Source organism: Ctenocephalides felis, unplaced genomic scaffold (assembly GCF_003426905.1).
Source record: "Ctenocephalides felis isolate EL2017-DRISC unplaced genomic scaffold, ASM342690v1 CF-g0.4_SCAFFOLD_02605, whole genome shotgun sequence".
NCBI classification, from domain to species: domain Eukaryota; kingdom Metazoa; phylum Arthropoda; class Insecta; order Siphonaptera; family Pulicidae; genus Ctenocephalides; species Ctenocephalides felis.
Window position 1 is genome coordinate 3248 of NW_020538759.1, and position 18588 is coordinate 21835.

An 18588-nucleotide genomic window follows, 5' to 3' on the forward strand; every position below is an offset into this window, starting at 1 on the left:
TATGTAAAAGTATTTTTTTTTTCAAAATAAATTTATTATCAAAGTTTCATTAAAATATTTTTAAAGGCGCATTTATTTACTATATCGATTCTAATTTTTAAAACCCTTGCATAAATATAATATAATATTCTGCAATCTTACAATAAATTAAATTATCTATAATATTGTCTATTCGAGTCCCCACCCGAGTTCAATTTTCTCCAAGACTGGTGTCCTAGATCGCATCAGTCGACAGTCATATAAACTTCATCACAATCTTGTACCCGATCACCAACTTCCTTATTTTTACCCCTACGGTGAATACTTGGCAACAACTTGCCAAATTTATGGCACAGAACTATGAAGCCTAATGTCAAGACAAAGAAGAGCAGAATCGACGCTAAAGATACTCCAACCATCAAAGATGTTTTATAATGTGGATGGTCGTAAGTTGAAGATCTATTTCTGGTGCCGGTTCTAGGTTTCATGGTCGAGTCTTGGCATTGTGCAAGTAGAATGGTGGGAAAAGGAAGAAGTGTCACACCATTTTCAAAAGCGTAGCTGGTTAGATCTCTGGAGTCTGCACAAGAGTATTTGTTAAAACCTAAAGACAACTTTCTCAAACTCGGCATATGCTTCATAGTGTCAATAAATTCCAAATCTGATAGCTGATTGTGGTCAACGTGTAACTCTTCAATATTCCACCACGATCCTGTTGCATTGAACGTGTTCAAGGAATTATTGGACAAACTCAATATCCTCAAACCATAATTTAGTGAAATTCCGATAATAGTTAATTTGTTTCCACTGACATCGAGCTCCTGTAGGTTGTGTAAATTGGTGAAAACGTCTGGCAAGACTTCTAATTGATTGTGGCTCAAATCTAAGAATCTTAGTAATGTCAAACAATAAAATCCTGATCGATGCAAAGTGTTTAGATGATTCTGACTAAGGCGTAAGGTATGCAGATTGATCATACCACAAAAATAATATGACAAATCCTGTATAAAATTACAAGATAAGTCTAGAACTTCCAAAGAGTATAGACCTTCAAAACCACCCTCTATATTCACAATTTTATTTCCGCCCAAATACAGTTGCCTCAAATTGGACAAGCCTACAAAAACGAGAAACAAACTATTGACATCATTTTTCTCCAAGTTCAGTTCTTCCAAATTCTCCATTTCAGCAAATACATTCGGCTCCAAATTGTGCAACTTATTATTACGAATGTCCAACTTCGTCAGATTACCGAGTCCGCTAAAAGATTTCTGTTCAATTTGTGCCAAACCAACGTTGGCCATATTCAAAGTGTCCAAAGAGTACCAGTTCATGAAGGCATGCGATGGAATCGAATTTATTGTTCCATAATAGGTGATATTGCCTAAAATCAAAGCCGTATTTGGTTTGAAAAGTCATTGTTGTGACATCATGTGGCATATCAGTATAAAAGTCTCAAGATGTATAGTTGTTTTGATTTATTTTCCATTTTAGAATTGAGAATTGTGAAATATGCTCAATTATTGAAAAGAAACTGGCCAACAGGCAAGTGTCAAACACATTTTATCATGTGATATAAAATAATGGCATTTCAAAAGTTAATTACGAATTTAATATTGATTTCAAATATTACAACGTCATTAAATAAGCTAAAGATTTATTTTAATAACTTACCGATATTGTTATAAAACGGCATTTGACGATCCAAATGCAAAAAGTCGATAGACTTCACACCATTACACATTACATTAAATTTTATGCTATTGGAGTGCGTGTAAGATGTCTTTATACATTTATTTATATCGAAACTTAAACATTGTTGTATACAAAAAATGTATATAAAATGCAGATAATATATTATATACCTAAAATCGTGTAAAGTATTAAATTAAATTTGATATAGATCTTAATATAATTTAACTCACATTTTTGTGTGTTTTACTATTCACTTTCCGCGTGTAAATGCAAATGATTTATTTATTGAAATCCGAACTAATAAAAGATAAAAATAAGTTGCATCGAAGACAGCTTTGTTGTTATTTTATCATTGTTTGCAAATGTTTGCATTTTTTCATCACCGGCGCCATAATTTATCAGAATTTTTATGCAAGAATTAAATGAACTCAGTATAGTTCAGACACATCGATTTTAAAGAATGGATTACTGATAAGTATATTGAAATCCGAATTAAAAATGGAGCTAGGCAAAAATACTCTTTATGGATCACAGACATGAAAAAGTACTACTAAACAAAAACTGAAAGTACTAAATTTATTAATATACTTTAATAATTAATGTTTGTATCACTTTCAAGAAGACGAATTTAATATTAGTATAAAATTTTTATTTAAGATCCAACATTCTACAATTTACTACAATTCAATCTACCTAAATGATATTGGTGCACTACCATAAACACCCTCATGATTCTTTTGAACTCTTAAAAATTTTCCTGACTTAGAAAAATACATATAGACTCCAAATACTAATACCAAAAATAGAATTAGGAAAACTATCATTCCTGCTACCAATACGGAATTTTGATATTCTTGATTTGGATCTAATTTTAAATGCAACGAATTGGCCATAACTTGTCTTCTGAATCCACAACCAAATCCAAAGATATAAGTGTCATTCAGCAGAAAAAACTGTTTTGTCGATATGATTTGCGCGAATTCTATCAAAAATTTGCAAAGTAACCTGTTATAGTCGATTGATAAGACTTTGAGTTTTGTCAAATTTTGGAATAATTCGGAATAGTCAAATGGTTCAATATTGTTGTAATCTATATTCAATTCTTCCACATTGACAATATACCATTTCGTGTAGCTATTTTATATGAAGAATTATTTAAAATTTATTTAGCACATCACACGTATTAGATTAGTAATAAATTATTAACGTAAAATAATATTTCAATAATATAATTTCAATTTTCACACAAATGATAGTTTTAACCTTGACCCTAGACAGCCCGTACTAAATGTATTAGTTTTATATATTTAATAATATTTTATTTGATTTTAACAATTTAAATAGGTTATTTAAAGTCCTTGCAATATTTTACGCGTATTAAATTGTTATTAAATTATTTATTTAGTTCTTGTCATAATCATTTCAATTTTGACACAAGATATGTTTTTGTCCTTGACTTTACTCATGTAATGCAACTGTGTTAGTTCGATCAAAAACTATGAATAGTACAACGGGCTTCACTCCGTCAAAAAAATTCAAACTATATACAACAACTTTATTTACTACTACAACACAATTAAATTGTATTTTTACATATATAATAATTAATATAAATAATATTCCGGCCCAGACTTCAAATCAAATGAGATCGACTTTGTCCTCAACGTATCTGACATTGCTCGGATAATTATTATTTCTGGAATTGATGGAAAATTTGTAAAGTAAAACTCCTATACAGATTGCTAGAACGAGAGCTAGAAGAACCACCATCACAAGCAGTAAATTATGGTGCCTATCAGATAAGGAACAATTAGATTGCTCAACTTTCTGTATTTTCTCGGACTTGGATTCAGGAGCTGGTGGGGAAGAATTGGATACAACACTAAGCGGTGTTGTTGAATTATCTATTGGGTTTAACGTTGTCGGTAAAGTTGTAGTTGAGGTTGTACTTGGTGTTGTTCTAAGAGTTGTTGGCGAAGTGGTACTTGGTTTGGTGGTCGTTGGTGGTTTCATGCTGGTCGTGAAATGGCAACTGATTCCGTGTATATTCGTATCATATTTAACGAGTTGCAATGAATCCAATTTTAAGCTTAAGCCTTTTGTTGATATGAATTTTGATAGTTGCAGCAAAAAATCACAGGAGAAATTGTTCGAGCCCAAAGTCAATGTTTTGAGTTTGACAGTATGTTGCAACATGTCTTCAAAGTCAAAATACTCGATCTCGTTATGATCAATATTAAATTCTTCCAGTCTTGACAGAGCATAGTAGGTGAGCCGCTCTATTTTCTTCAAAGAGTTGTAAGATATGTTCAACTTCTGCAAATTTGTAAAAGACGAGAAATAACTTAAACTGTTATCCCCGATTTTGTTCTCGCTCAAATCCAATTGAACGAGGCTCTTCAAATCGTGAAAAACGCCAACGGGAAGCACTTTTAATTCATTATTCTTTAAATTTAAAAACTTCAAAGTTGAAACATGCTCAAACGCGGTCTTGTCAATTGTCTGAATGGAATTATACTCCAGTTGCAGCCTGTCCAGGTGCGCCAAATCACTGAAAACATTTGGAGGCAAATCCTTGATCTGGTTATGAGATAGGTATAAAGATTTAATTTCCTTTAAACCTTGAAATGCTCCTTGGATATCAGTAATGTTGTTGTATTGCAAAAATAAGAACTCGAGTTTAGACAAGCCTTTAAAAACACCATCCAAGAACTGTTAATATTGTTACGCCTCAGATCCAAGTTTAACAAACTGGGTAAATCTGAGAACGTGTTTTTTTCCAAAGTAGACAACTTGTTGCTGTCCAGATCTAAAATTTCTAAAGAATTCAATCCAGAAAATGCATTGCTTTCAATGGAATTTACACCGACGTTGAGCAAGTACAGGCGTGTCAGAAAATTGGTGCGATTGAAGGAGTATGATGGTATTTTACTTATTTTACCGTGATACTTTAATGTTCCTGGAAAAAAACTTTAATTAAAACCAATTCTAGAACTTTTCAATTATAGACTAATTCATTTACCGATATAGTAGTTGCTCAACTGAGACTCCAAATGGAAAAAATCTAAGGCATCAGCGTTCTGACACTCCAAGTTGTATCTTGTTGCTCTAGATGTTGTCATGTACGTGGACTTAGTACATTTGTTTATGTCAAATCCGGATACACTCAGGGTTGTTAATATACATAAAACAATCACAATTTGTGCAGACGTCCTAAAAATAAAATAAATTGATAAAGGTTTCATCTACGAGTGTAGTGGTTCGTATGCAAATGACGTTTGACCGCAAACTTCCTTCTGCAGAAGTGATAATTGCTGATAAATTGGAAATGCTGATATTTTCAATATTATAAATAAATGCAGCAATTGAATAATTATAAATGCCGAATGCAAAAAAAATAAACTTCATGAAATAACTCTATAAAATATGTAAGATAATAATTTAGATGTGAAACAAAATGACAGTAATTGAATTTAAAATAATAATATGAAACATTTATTAACGTAAAATATTGAAGTATAAAATATAATATTAAAAACCAAATGTTTTGGGACAAATAAATCCTTTAATTAAATTATAGTAATGTATGCAATTTAATTTGAACTTCTTGCAAAATATGTTTGGAATTTAAGCAAATAGTGAGAAATACTAAAAATTAAATATAATAATTTAATATATTTAATTATAAATTGAATGTGTTTTTAAATAAATAAATATCAATTACTAAAGGAGTACTAAGAAAAATGTTTTTAGATAAACACATAACATATTAAACAATTTAATTTAATTTTTTGAAAACTTTTTATATGTATTAAAAATCGTAGCAAAAAAATTACTTATTAAAATGTTATAAATAACAAGGTAGAATAATAAATTATGTATTATTTATAAAAACAAAAAATATTATGGCAAACACTAAACAGCTATGAATAAACGATTGAAGTATGAAAAATTAAAATATTATATAATATTTTATCTATTAAAATGAATATTACACCAAAAATTATAAGAAATGTTTTACTGAGTTTTAACTAAGTTTGAAGTAAATGAATAAAAGTATAAAGATGTATTTTTATTTTAAACTTTTGCAAATTATTTTTGAAAAATATGAAATGATGTTTTAAACAAATAATTAAATTAAATAACATATTCAAAATTATAAATAACGCTATTGAATGAAGTATTATGCACTGAATCAAAAAAAATAAAAATAAATAATTATTTATTATTAAACAATCAAAAGCATACGAACCACTATTAAAAACATATAAAATATTATAAAATACTTACATTTTATTATTTTCACTAAAATTTGCACACAAAATCACATAATTTACACAATAACCAAAATCACATCTACAAAAACTATTGTTGATTAAATCAACAAAAATTAATAACTATTTATTTATTCAGTAATTTTTGTTTATACTAATTTTGCAATTGCAAAAAAATAATTATAATGATTATTTTAATTGTGTATATAAATAATTATTATAATTTTAAACAAATTGCCGTCTGCCTTTTAAAATGGAATCGCATTTATATCTCTCGAATAAAATGTGAAATAAAACAACTATGCCTTATCTGTCGACAGCTTCCTTTTTCGAAAAAGATAAAATGGTAAATTAATTATATATATATATATACATATATATATATATATATATATATACATTTATATATGTAAACTTATATTTATTTGCCTACTGGCAATTATTTAACTATAAACGCATTTTATTAGAATGAAAGTATTGTTCATAATCTCAAGATAGTTGCAAAGTTAGATATATATATATATACTAGATGACCCGACAGACGTTGTCCTGTACCCTAATCTGCATTTTTTCAATATCCTGTACTAATATTTACCGTTCAGTTAAAATTAATAATTATTGTTTTTCGAATTACTATTTACCTCAATAAATGAGTGACTGTAGAACTGCTTAAAATAAAATGATGATTCTCAATTCCCACAGTTAACACTTTAATTATCCCTTTAACAAATATTGAAATATATTCAATAAAATTATATAATAAAAATTAAACACTGCAATTTATAGTACAAATTTATTTCCAATTATTTCCACGACTAAAACATTGACTTTCCAAATGTATCACACAAAAAATCATCGCCTGCCTTTGTGATTTATAGCATAATTTACACGTGTAGAAAATTTAAGTCTTTTAAAGGGTATAACAAATCCAGAAAGAATTAATTATAGCATTCCCAGTAAAGGTACAACATCACATTGTTTTTTCTACCCAAAATAATGGCTTTAATAACGTTGCCTATAATTTTATATATTTGTACCATATTTCAACTGGCTTTTAGTAATTTTTATATCTAAATTTCATTTTTCTCACTAATAAATTTATATACATTATTACTTAAGTTTATATTTGAAGTGAATTAATTTGTCAAATCCTGTTCACATGTGCTCTATTCAACCTACGATCAACAAAACTGCAATAAATGGAGAGGAAAAAACCGTGTGTCGGAAATAGGCTAATCTTAATCTTAAGTTCAGAAGTAAAAACAATTTGCACTCCGTCACCACCCACCGGATTAATTGAATTATAACTCTTTTAATTCTGATTTTATCAAGACTTGCAGTACACTATTTTAAAGGTAATTAAATGAGCTACAACTTTCTCTATCAAAAATTTTACCGTAACTTCTCTTATTTTGAAATGGCAAAGCATTGAAGGACTCCAAAGACACTCTGGTTAGACACTATCAATATTTGTAGTACAGAAAAATAATAAAAAGCAATAATTGGTCAGTAAAAGACTTGAATTTTCATTTATATACCTTTATACGTATCTTTTATTTTTTTAAATAGATTTTTTTTCATGAAATCATGAGCTTTTTGGAGATCCTTTGCACTAAAGTTTTGGTATTTTCTAGAACCCGTCAAATCTCTTAATCCAAGTTGATTCCAGAGGGAATACGATTATTTTTAATTTTGGTGGAAATGGCACTCAAAAACTATTTGCTTTAAACGAAAAAAATATTGTATGCGTCTTTTATCTGCATGATAGCTCACTCATCTTACACGCAGAAGTACTAATTTTAAAACTTATTTTGAGTACTATGAAACCCCATTTTTATATCTAGCCTAATATTGTTTCTAAAACAATTTATAGAACACCGATTTATTAGGATTTTGATTGATATAATTTTGTTCATTACATGATTTTCGTTTAAATGTATACTTTTAGAAATAATTTCCAAAAACGATGAAAAACGCAAAAAACAACAAATTTTCAGTAGCCAGTATCTTGAAAAGTATTTGCTTTTTTGAAAATCATTATTAAACATTTTTCTATTCTAATTAGTTCTTTTGTCGATATCCAACGTTAGTTTGAAAGAGATACAATTGAACCACTGAAAAGAGATGCCATCCCCCGGGAAGTGGCAAATGATTCTAAATTATTTTTACTTTTAAACTTGAGAGTAAGATGAACCTAATTCTAAAATTTCATGCAAATTGGAGCACATTAAAAATATTCAGACACAAAATGCTCCATTGTCTTGAATAAATATTTCGTATCCAATGCCAAACATATGAATTTTTGACACAATGAAGCTTCTAAATAATTGCTTGAATTAATAAATTATTTTTGTATCGTGGTTTAGTAAAGTAAGCCAAAACACGACTGCATTTAAAAGTTAAAAAATAATAATTAGTCAAAGTGAATTGTAGGCTATGTGCAATCACTGACAGACGCATGCGCAGACTGCATCACCTGTCAGATGTTGACTGTATCTTATATTTCTAATATATCTTATATTTTTTCAGTAATCTTTTTAGTAATCTTATATTATTTTAATTTTTAGCACACCTCAGGTTCTTTTTGGCAATAATGAGGTAGACATTACATTTTCTTTATTTTTAATCATGAATTTATTATATTTTAATATTGCCTTAGCCTATAAGTGAATAGAAATGTTTGGCAAATGACAGTTGTCATTTGTTTTGAATGTCAAACCATGCCTTAAATATTTTAAAGGTCAAACAATGATAAGCGGTTTTTTGTAATTTTTTCTATTTATTTCTACAATCTAACTATATTTCTATAAATCAAAACATTCTAGAGAATTTCCCGAACAAACTTCAGGAAGATTCATGAAAATCCGAATTATAGTTCAGGAGGATTAATGAAACTTACATTGTTACAGAAGAATTTTATATATAAGATATATATATATATTTTTATATATATATATATATATATATAGTTGTATATTGATTTTTTGTCAACGTTTCAGAAGTAATAATCATCTCCATCACCAGGATTTGCTAAAAAAATATTAGCACTTTATTAACTTCCCGCAAGTTAAAGTAATGGGCCAAAAATCGAAAATGAAAATTTTTGCATAATTTCATGTTTCAGAAATTTCTGAACATTTTGGCATACCTCAGAAAAATTGGATATGTTTGTGTGTATGTGTGGAGACAATTTTTCGTCGACAATTTCGGGCGAATGCATGAACTGATTTAAAAAATTCAAAAAGCAATCGATTCCTTTTGATAGGGAGATGTGCTGATTAATTTTTGGCAAAGGCAGGTCCAGCGGCTTCAGATATAATGAGCTAAAAGTGCTAAAAATGTTAGTTTTTAAACGAACGGATCAACCGATTTGAATGATCCAAAAAATTCGATTCGTAATGATGGGTGCAAAAATGGCAGTTTTTGAGAAAACTAAGCATCCGATTTAAATGATTTAAAAAACTTTTTGTTTGTGTTGACAAAACGATTGCACGATTGCAACGAGGAAAGATTTTTTTTATTCTATTTTTTTGATTTTCAAAAAAAAAATTTTTTTTGAATATCGAAAAATAATTCGGATTTTAATTCTAATTCTAACTAAAGTTCTATAAACATCACTTTATAATCTATTTAAAATATTTAATATTACTCGAATATTTCATTAAGGTACAAAAAGTTCCAGCAATTTGCCTTAAGGTACGATGCCATACAACACTAGTTTCTATTCGCCATTTGTTGTTAAATAATAAAACAATGTTTAGAACCACTAAAAAGTATAAGTATTCAATTAATATTAGATATTTAATTTTGTCGACCTTTTAGGAGCAATGTTTGTGCCTTTTTTCAAGAAAAATTGCTAATATAGATTATGGGGCCAATTCTTGGATAAAACTAGTGGGGTGGGTGGCATCGTGCCTTAAGGCAAATTGCTGGAACTTCCCGTACCGTAACGAAATGTTCGAGGATTACTGAATGTTTTCAAATAGATATTATAAATATTGTAACATTGTCTAATATTTATAAATATTATATAAACTGAATTGCAGAGTTGAAATTATTTGTAAAGTATATTAGAACTATAGTCAGAATTAAAAATAAATATTTTCGATATACAAAAAACTAAAAAAAAAAAAAAAAAAAAAAAAAAAAAAAAAAAAAAAAAAATGGAAAATTTTTTTTTTTCCAAAATCGATTATTTTGTTAAGACAAGCAGAAAGTTCTTTGAATCATTTAAATCGGACGCTTAGTTCTCTCAAAAACTGCCATTTTTTACATATTTAGCTCCGTATCTTCAAAATGGCTGGTCCTGGCTTTGCCAAAAACTAATAAACACTTCTCCCAATCATTACTAATTGAATGTTTTTTAGATCATTCAAATCGGATACTCCGTTCTCTCAAAAATACGATTTCTATTTTCTGCACTCTTGGCTCCGTATCTCCGAAACGGCTGGACCTGCCTTTGCCAAAAACTAATCAGCTCTTTTCCCTATCAATAGGAATCGAATGTTTTTTGAACCATTCAAATCGGTTGATCCGTGCGCCCTAAAACGTGACTGGAAATTTGTATCCACACATACATACACACACACACACACACACATCCATTTTTTCTGAGGTATGCCAAAACGTTCAGAAACCTTCAAAACGTCGAGAAATGTAAAAATTTTCAATTCCGATTTTCGGCCCATTACAATAACTTACCCTACGGGAAGTTAAATATACTACAACGCTATGTTACTGTCCTTTCTTCATATAAATTGGTAGTAAAAGCTGTAAAAATGCTATGTATTAGATAATCTAACTAACATCACGAATGTGTTATCATGACACCTCAGAAAGATGCAGTTATGACAACATTCTCTTTTGCCAATTTGACGAAAAATGTTTAAAGACACGAAACTTAGTGGTTACATACAACTCCTCATAGGTTTAAAAAAATCTTTGTGGTTAAATGATTTCTTTTACCAAAATAATTTAAATAAGTATCTAATAATATACGTGTTTGTACGCGTATATAAATTCCACTTCCAATCCTTATAGTTTCATTCCAAATGCGTTCGCGAACAAATAAACGTATGCAAATTCGGTAGCAAATTCTAAAGCGCTAATTTGAATAAACACGATTGTGTCGACGGCGATGTTGGAGGTGCTTCGGAGTTGGTGGAGGTGCCCCCTTGTATAATTACCGACTGACTAACTGACTAAAGGGGGGCACAAAGCTCCCACATTTTCTAGGAGTAGATATCGATTTCGACAAGGACGAATTATTAGAGAAACGGAGACATTGCCAAATATTGACATGGAGATGTGCCAGATTATGATAGATATCATTAAGCAGGTGTCTATTTAACTCCTAAACCAGTATGTGAAGAGTTGTAATGTTCTAGCAGACATGATCAAGGACTTTGGAAAGGAAATTGAGAAAATCTTCAAATGTTGTTAAGAAACTATTCAAAATTATTAAAAGATTTGCGCACCAACTCACTTCATTATTTTGTTCTTTCTAGTTCTAGCCAACACCATACAGCTTTTTAAGAAGTCACGTTTTTTTTAAGAAATCACTTTTTTAAAACATAGCTTTTAAAACAAAAGCAATGTTAAAAACTTCAGATGTTATATATATATATATATATATATACGATAGATATGAGTGTTTGTATATGTGTATGTATCTGTATTTTATATCAGAAGTAATTTCTCATGTCCTTTCCTAACTTTTCGACATTATTAGATCCGTCGTCCGAATTATTTTGTAGCGTTCCTTTCGAATAAATAAGAAAAATACACCTCGTTAATCTTTTCCTTGAGTTTTCATGAAAGTTCATATCGAAAAATCCCCTTTTTCCGAAGACAAATGGTTTTCGGTGAAACGATCTTCCACCGACGCCTGTCATTGACAATATTTAAGTTAAACTTTATAAAAATGGGGATTTATGGAGATTGATTAATGTAATTGGAATAAAATAATGTACTCAAATACATGTAAAATATAGTAACATACAAATGCTTCATTAAAGTTTGAAAATTATATGTTTTGATATGTAAATTATTTTATATTATTTTTTTAACATTTGTTTAAAAGTTTAAAAAGTTTTTTTAATATTTGTTTAAAGTTTTTTCAGTAATACATAATAATACCATGTATTATGTATGCGTATGTTAAACATTTTTCTACATTTTGTGTAATTTTGTTGAAATTTCTTTGTACATATGCTTGTTATTATGAATCTTTATAAAACTCATAAAAAAAACTATTGGTTAGAACAAAATGATATTTAAAAAAAATCGCTGAACTTTGAAACGACAAATCAAGCCCTTGATTCTCAATGTATGTAAACATTTTTTAAATATATTGCGTCATTTTATAATTTGCATATTATTATATATCGCTACATAGCTGATATAAAATAGCCTATAATTTTAGTTGTATCTATTAATTATTATTGCTTAGAACGAATTTATTTTAAATTTAATAAGACACTCTTCTATATTTTGTATCAATTTGATAAAATTTATTCCAAAATGTACGTGTTACTTTACTAAATATTGTTACAGAATATGTACTTGTAAAAACAAAATTTATTAATTATTTTTATTAATTATTTCAAATTCTATAAGCTATTGCAATTTATGTTGGTAAAATATAGTATTAAAGTTCTAAAAAAATCATTGAATTTTAAAATAGCAATTCGCTGTAATTAGCAAAGTTAGTGATTAATTTTCAATGTACATAAATATTTTTCAATTTTTTGTTAATTTTTGTTCTAAGTTATCTATGTACATTATCATATATTAATTAGAGGCAGTGAAAACACAATCATATGAAAAAATTATATGTTTGAACATTGGAATTATAAATCCAATTCGCTTGTTGCATTTTATTATTGCATATAGTATTATTTTGTTAAACGTTTTTCAGTACATATTTAACGTTAACAATCATTAAAAATAAAAAAAAAATCATCTCCATATACTATAAATTAATAGCAAAAAAATCATTAAAAATAAATATTAAAGACTTACCATTTGATGTATCGAAGCGCCGACGCCACGAAAGTAAAACTCTGAAAAAAAATTGATATATATTTTACCAACCTTTGAACCTTACTCACATAATAAATAATAGATAGCACATACAAATTAAATAATCATTAATTTCTAAAGTCATAAGACCTTGTAGCAACTCAGTATACTTCAAAATGGCACCAAAACCATATTCTTCTGAGCTTTTAAAAGATTTGTGATATAGAGTGTAAATAATAATCGAACAAATTAAATCTTCTAACACTTTATTCAGATTTCAATGTTTTACTGTTCTATTTTTCATTTCCATTAATATTTTTTCTAATAAAAGAGCAATGTCTTGTCCGATAAATAATGGAAACGTTTAGTTTTGTTCCTCGATTTCTTCTTTTCCATTTCCTACTCCTTTTTTTCGTCTTTAATAATGAAAGAAGTTCTCGTAGCAAGAATTAAAGTTTTTATCCGACTGAAATTATATTAGTTTTTGACTATGATAACTTTTTAATTAGATTCGCGAGATGAAATAATAAAATATTTATTAAACAACCATTTTTCTAAGTATTCCGAGTTGCTACAGGATCGATAGTAATATTGTTTAGTAAAATGACCATTCGGTTTGAATGGCCAAAAAAGTATTTGTTGAGATAGGTTCAAAGTGTTTAAGAAGTTCGTGATCTATCTGGATGCTGCCGAACTCTATTGAACACTTGCACTTTTTCGAAGGACCAGATATATTTAGTTGTTGGCTATATCAGACCGTTTGAATAAAAATAAAAGATGTTGAATAACTGTTTGATTATTGTGTATTTGAAATATTAAGATTTATAGATGATTAGATAGAGGTTTGAATTAGATGTTTTGGATTTGAGTGTTAATTTACGACTGATCTTAGCTATATGAAATTTAGGTTGATACTAAATTATGTAGATTTTATAATTTTATATATTTTTCTGATTGGCCCATTTTGTGGAGTTAAGGACACCCCATTACAATTTTGGAACCAATCAGTGGTTATTACATTTATCAACCGAACAGGTATTGGTTGATAAATTGCATGATACGAAGAATTTAAACTGGATACAGGTAGTGCGAATTTCTTGGAAATATAAGGATGATTGTATGATGTAGTCAGGGACAGGTGATAAAAATTCTAGGAAAAATGGATTATTGATTTTGCGACAGGACGCGTAACAATGAAAGGGATGAATGAGGGTTTATTGTCGCTATCCTGCATGGAGATAATAAAATATAATTATTATACCAGGGTTGGCAATGACGCGTTAACAAATATATTCTATTTAATTTTATAACCAAAATTTTATTAATCTATACCTAAGCATTTGAGGAAATGTACTATATTAAAAAACTATGCACATTTAGAAAGAGGTGTCTATTAAAATATCACGTGTATTTTTTTTACCTGAATTTAAAAAAAATCCTAAATTTTTCCAAAAATATTTCAACCAATTTACGGTTATTTCTAGGTACTAAAAATACACCAAGTATCATCAAAGGGGTGGGAGGGTCTGCAAACCACTGCCAGCATTATTTTCTATTTTAAAGTATATATACCAATTGCAGCTGCAGAAATAAAAATTATCATAGATTATCCATTTTTTCAAATCTTTAAACTTATTATACCTGCAAGCTGCATAGCATTTTTCCATCCAAGACAGAAAATACGTTGAGATGAAAACTATTCTTCAAAAACAAAAGTGTTTATCTCGTGTCTGGCTTTAACTTTAACTTCAAATATTATCAAAATCGATGGAGATGTAGTTTAACGCGAAAAGTTTTGTAGAAAACTTCCATTTTGTTTCGTTTCGTTCCGTGTTCGAATGCATCAGAAGTAAATGTGTATTTTGTGAAAGAAAACTGAAAACTTTCATACTTTTGCTGAGAAAATTGCAAGCTTGCACGACATAAAGATAGATAAGTAGATAATATATATATACTTTTATTATATATATATATATATAAATATATATATATATATAAATATATATATATATATATATATATAAATATATATAATAAAAGTATATTCATGGTTACTTTAAAAAAACTACTTGATAATAAAATAATATACAATATTGTCGAACAACAAGAAATCCAGCGTTTCTACCAAATATATAAAAAGGTTATATACCAAGATAAAAAGGTTTCTACCAAATAAAGTTAAGGTTCTACCAAATATATAAAAAGTTCAGCAAATAGTTTTAAACTTATAAATGACAAAATAAATAAGCGCTACTCATTTAGGGTTATACTTATAGCACTGTCTTTTTTAAAATCGCAAAAATTTACTAGAGTAAAAATTTAGTTAACCACAGTACACTTAATTATTGTTACCTTTAAACTATTTGTTGAATTTAAGTAATTTGTTTGAATAAACATATAACATTAAATAATCTGCAATGTTGTCTAACAATATAACAAATATATTACTCCTACAGCAACTCGGTATACTCATAAACGGCAATAAATATTGATAAAAGTTGGCTTTTCTTTTTTTAGTTTAAAACCGTTAGAATTTGTGTTTGTTGTTTCGATTTAAATGCTTATTTTATTTATGCAAATTCAATTTATTGAGCAACACCAACACTCGATGATGATGAAAATATTTGCATAATAATGATGACGCCTTTCACAAGTGGAAAAGTTATTTTATCGTGATTTTAATTATTTTAAGAATTAATTCGATGTGCATATTTAAAAAAATCAATTTTCAGTATACCGAGTTGTAGTAGATCACTATGGCTTTAGACAAGATTAGAAGATGACAAATCAATTTTTCCCAAATTTTCCAAATATATTATTTTTATTCCGCAACTAATTTTAAAAGTCACAGATTATTTAACGAAACAATATTCGATTTGTTGAGGTTCAACATATTTTTCCTTTTCCGACGGGGTAGGGCGAGGCATAAAGGCCCAAATTGTCTTTGAACAATTATATTGTGAAAATCAAACCAATTTTATCACAAAAAATTTTGACTATGTTCTATCTGAATATGTTCAGTAAAACTCACAGATAATTCATGATTGTAGATATGTTTTTCAAAAATTGTTGTTGATGCTGTTTTTCAAAAAATTTGTCACCTGGTCCTTTTTGCCCTATAGGCTGCCTAAAATGGAACGGCCAGGGGACAAACAAGTCTAATGTCTTACTTTTAATTCTAAAAGAAATTTATGAAATAATAGGCGCATTATTCAACCAATGCAAAATATAAATTTTGAATTCAATCAATTTAAGAGTTATAATTTTTTAGGAAGAAATGTATGTACAGTTCAATGACAAAATATATACCAACTATATAAGTATTATCAACTTCCAAAACGATTCATAACCTATAAGTCTCAGAATATAAAAAAATATTTGATTTTCAACATTTTTGCCAAATACACTTCTTAAATTTCACGAATAGTTTAAAAGTTTGATGTTCTTTAACAAAAAATTGTAAGATTTTGTTGAAGTTGATAATATTTATGATGACCTATTTTGAATTTATTTGAAGAGTATACTGAGATAGTATAGAGACATTTGATATAAAATCTTCTACATTCTTCATTTATACAGAAATTTCACAAATGCATCATGCAAATGCAACCAAATTTTCAAAAGTTAAGCAGACTTTATATATTCAGCTAACATAAACGAGTTCTTCAAATAAGCCTTCAGTGTTAACATTTTCGGTGCAAACCCTACAAGTCTGCAAATATGTAAACTATTTTTGAACTTTTTCCTCTGGCTCTCTGTCTATAATCATAACCCAGTAGGGAAATTGTAGTCTGGGCGAAAAATGAAACTACTGTAATTAGAAACTCGAGTCGATCGCGTTTCCCTGAAAGTTTCTTCTAGTCGATGCATGGTAATAATAATACGGTATCGTATTTAAATCATAGTATGATCGACATCAAAAGGTACATGGAAATATAGAGGTAAAATAGTCCAGCAAAACGAGATAAAAGAGGTAGAAAACAGTGAAATTTGCACCAGTGCTTTTGTTCCTAAATTCTATTGTATTTGGAAGTACTATTATAAACATATGTATAATTTGGTCAAATTGGATATAAGTTTTTCCTAATGTACATTCTGAAAATGCTAAAGCTTAGATTTTATATATATATATATATATATATATATATATATATATATACCGTTTGCGATTTCCTTTCCAATTTCTGTCTCTTACAACTTTGTCTCTCCATCTATCAATTTCTCGAGAGTCCTCGACGCCAAAGCCAAAGAACAACCTGCCGGTAGAAAGAAATTATTTTTTGCACTTGTTTTCATGCCAATCTATTTTACTGAACACAACTGGTCCAGTTCTATTCTCTGGAGAATAAAAGACATCACATAGGAACAAAAAGACAATATAGGAAAAAGTGGGGACTCCCCGAGCAACTTGATGTACTCTAAAATTCTAGATAAAGTCTGGGAGTAAGGATAATATTATTCAAGTACATTTTTGTAATATCGTAGAACAGTTTTAAATTATACATGGATTGTATGTGGTATGTTAAGGGTACAAAATTTAATGATTTAATAAATTTGTTCAAAATTAAATAATATACAATATACTTATAAAATTAAACTGTAGAACTCAGTATAATCAAATATCAATGCTAAAGCATAATAGTTTATAGTTCGACTGCTGGTGACAATTATATAACCCATTTTTAATGTAATAATGCAATAGTATACTAGATGAACTCTGTATACTTCGAAATAACAATCGAAAGTAGTCTATTATTCGATCAAGTTCTAAATAAAGTTCTTCTTCTATTTAATTAGAACTCCTTTATCTATTAATCCATTTAATTTCAACAAAGCCGAATCGATACAATCAAATATCCTGCTTTATTGTTGTATTAACCAGAACCTGCTGCAACTAGGTTTCCTTATCAGGGAAAACTGGGCAAAATCAAAGTGGGAAAACTAATTAAAAGCATCGCTCATGCTTCTGTTCAGGCGCCTCCAATAAGTTGGAAATTAGTTTGAACTTTAGTTAGAAGGAAAATTGGAAAATTATACATGTGTCGATAGTGTAATTTAATAGCTAAAACTATAAGCTGTAATATAGTGCACGATTTATATTGATTTAGGTTATTGAAATTGAGAAATATTGAACTAAATGTTTTTAACTTCTCGATGGAAAAGTTTGTTTTCGCCCAATTTTGTGTTTTATCGACGTTTGAGACCAAAAAATGTCAAAGGATACGTGTGTATGAGTATGCCAAAATTTGTCCATTCGGCAACGTTTTTACAAAAACACAAAAAACGGCCGCAAGGATTTCCAAAAATTAAATGTTCATTTGAAAACCTCCATAAGTTCATTTGTTTTGCGATATGTAAAAGACTAATTTCCACCATTGTTTTACCTAAAAACTAATGTTTCATATGGCACCATCTCATAAATAGGACTCCACCGCCACCGTACGTAATAAATATGTTTTATTGCGGCCGTAAATATTTTTCCTATGACATTTATTCGAAACGTCAGGTTTCGGAGAGAGATCAATTTTTTGGCAGCAAAAAAAAGATGCCGCCGGTTGTAATATATTCCAAAAGCAGCAATAAAACACAAAACGTGCGGCAAAAAGGTAGATTTATT

General features: G+C 28.6%; 1 protein-coding gene across 1 annotated transcript; it reads right to left on the minus strand.

The window, feature by feature from the left end:
- Positions 1 to 224: 224 nt before the first annotated feature.
- On the minus strand, positions 225 to 1283 carry LOC113381121 (leucine-rich repeats and immunoglobulin-like domains protein 1). Its single transcript, XM_026620099.1, has one exon. The coding sequence runs from the start codon at positions 1281 to 1283 to the stop codon at positions 225 to 227; it is 1059 nt and encodes a 352-aa protein (XP_026475884.1).
- Positions 1284 to 18588: the final 17305 nt, after the last annotated feature.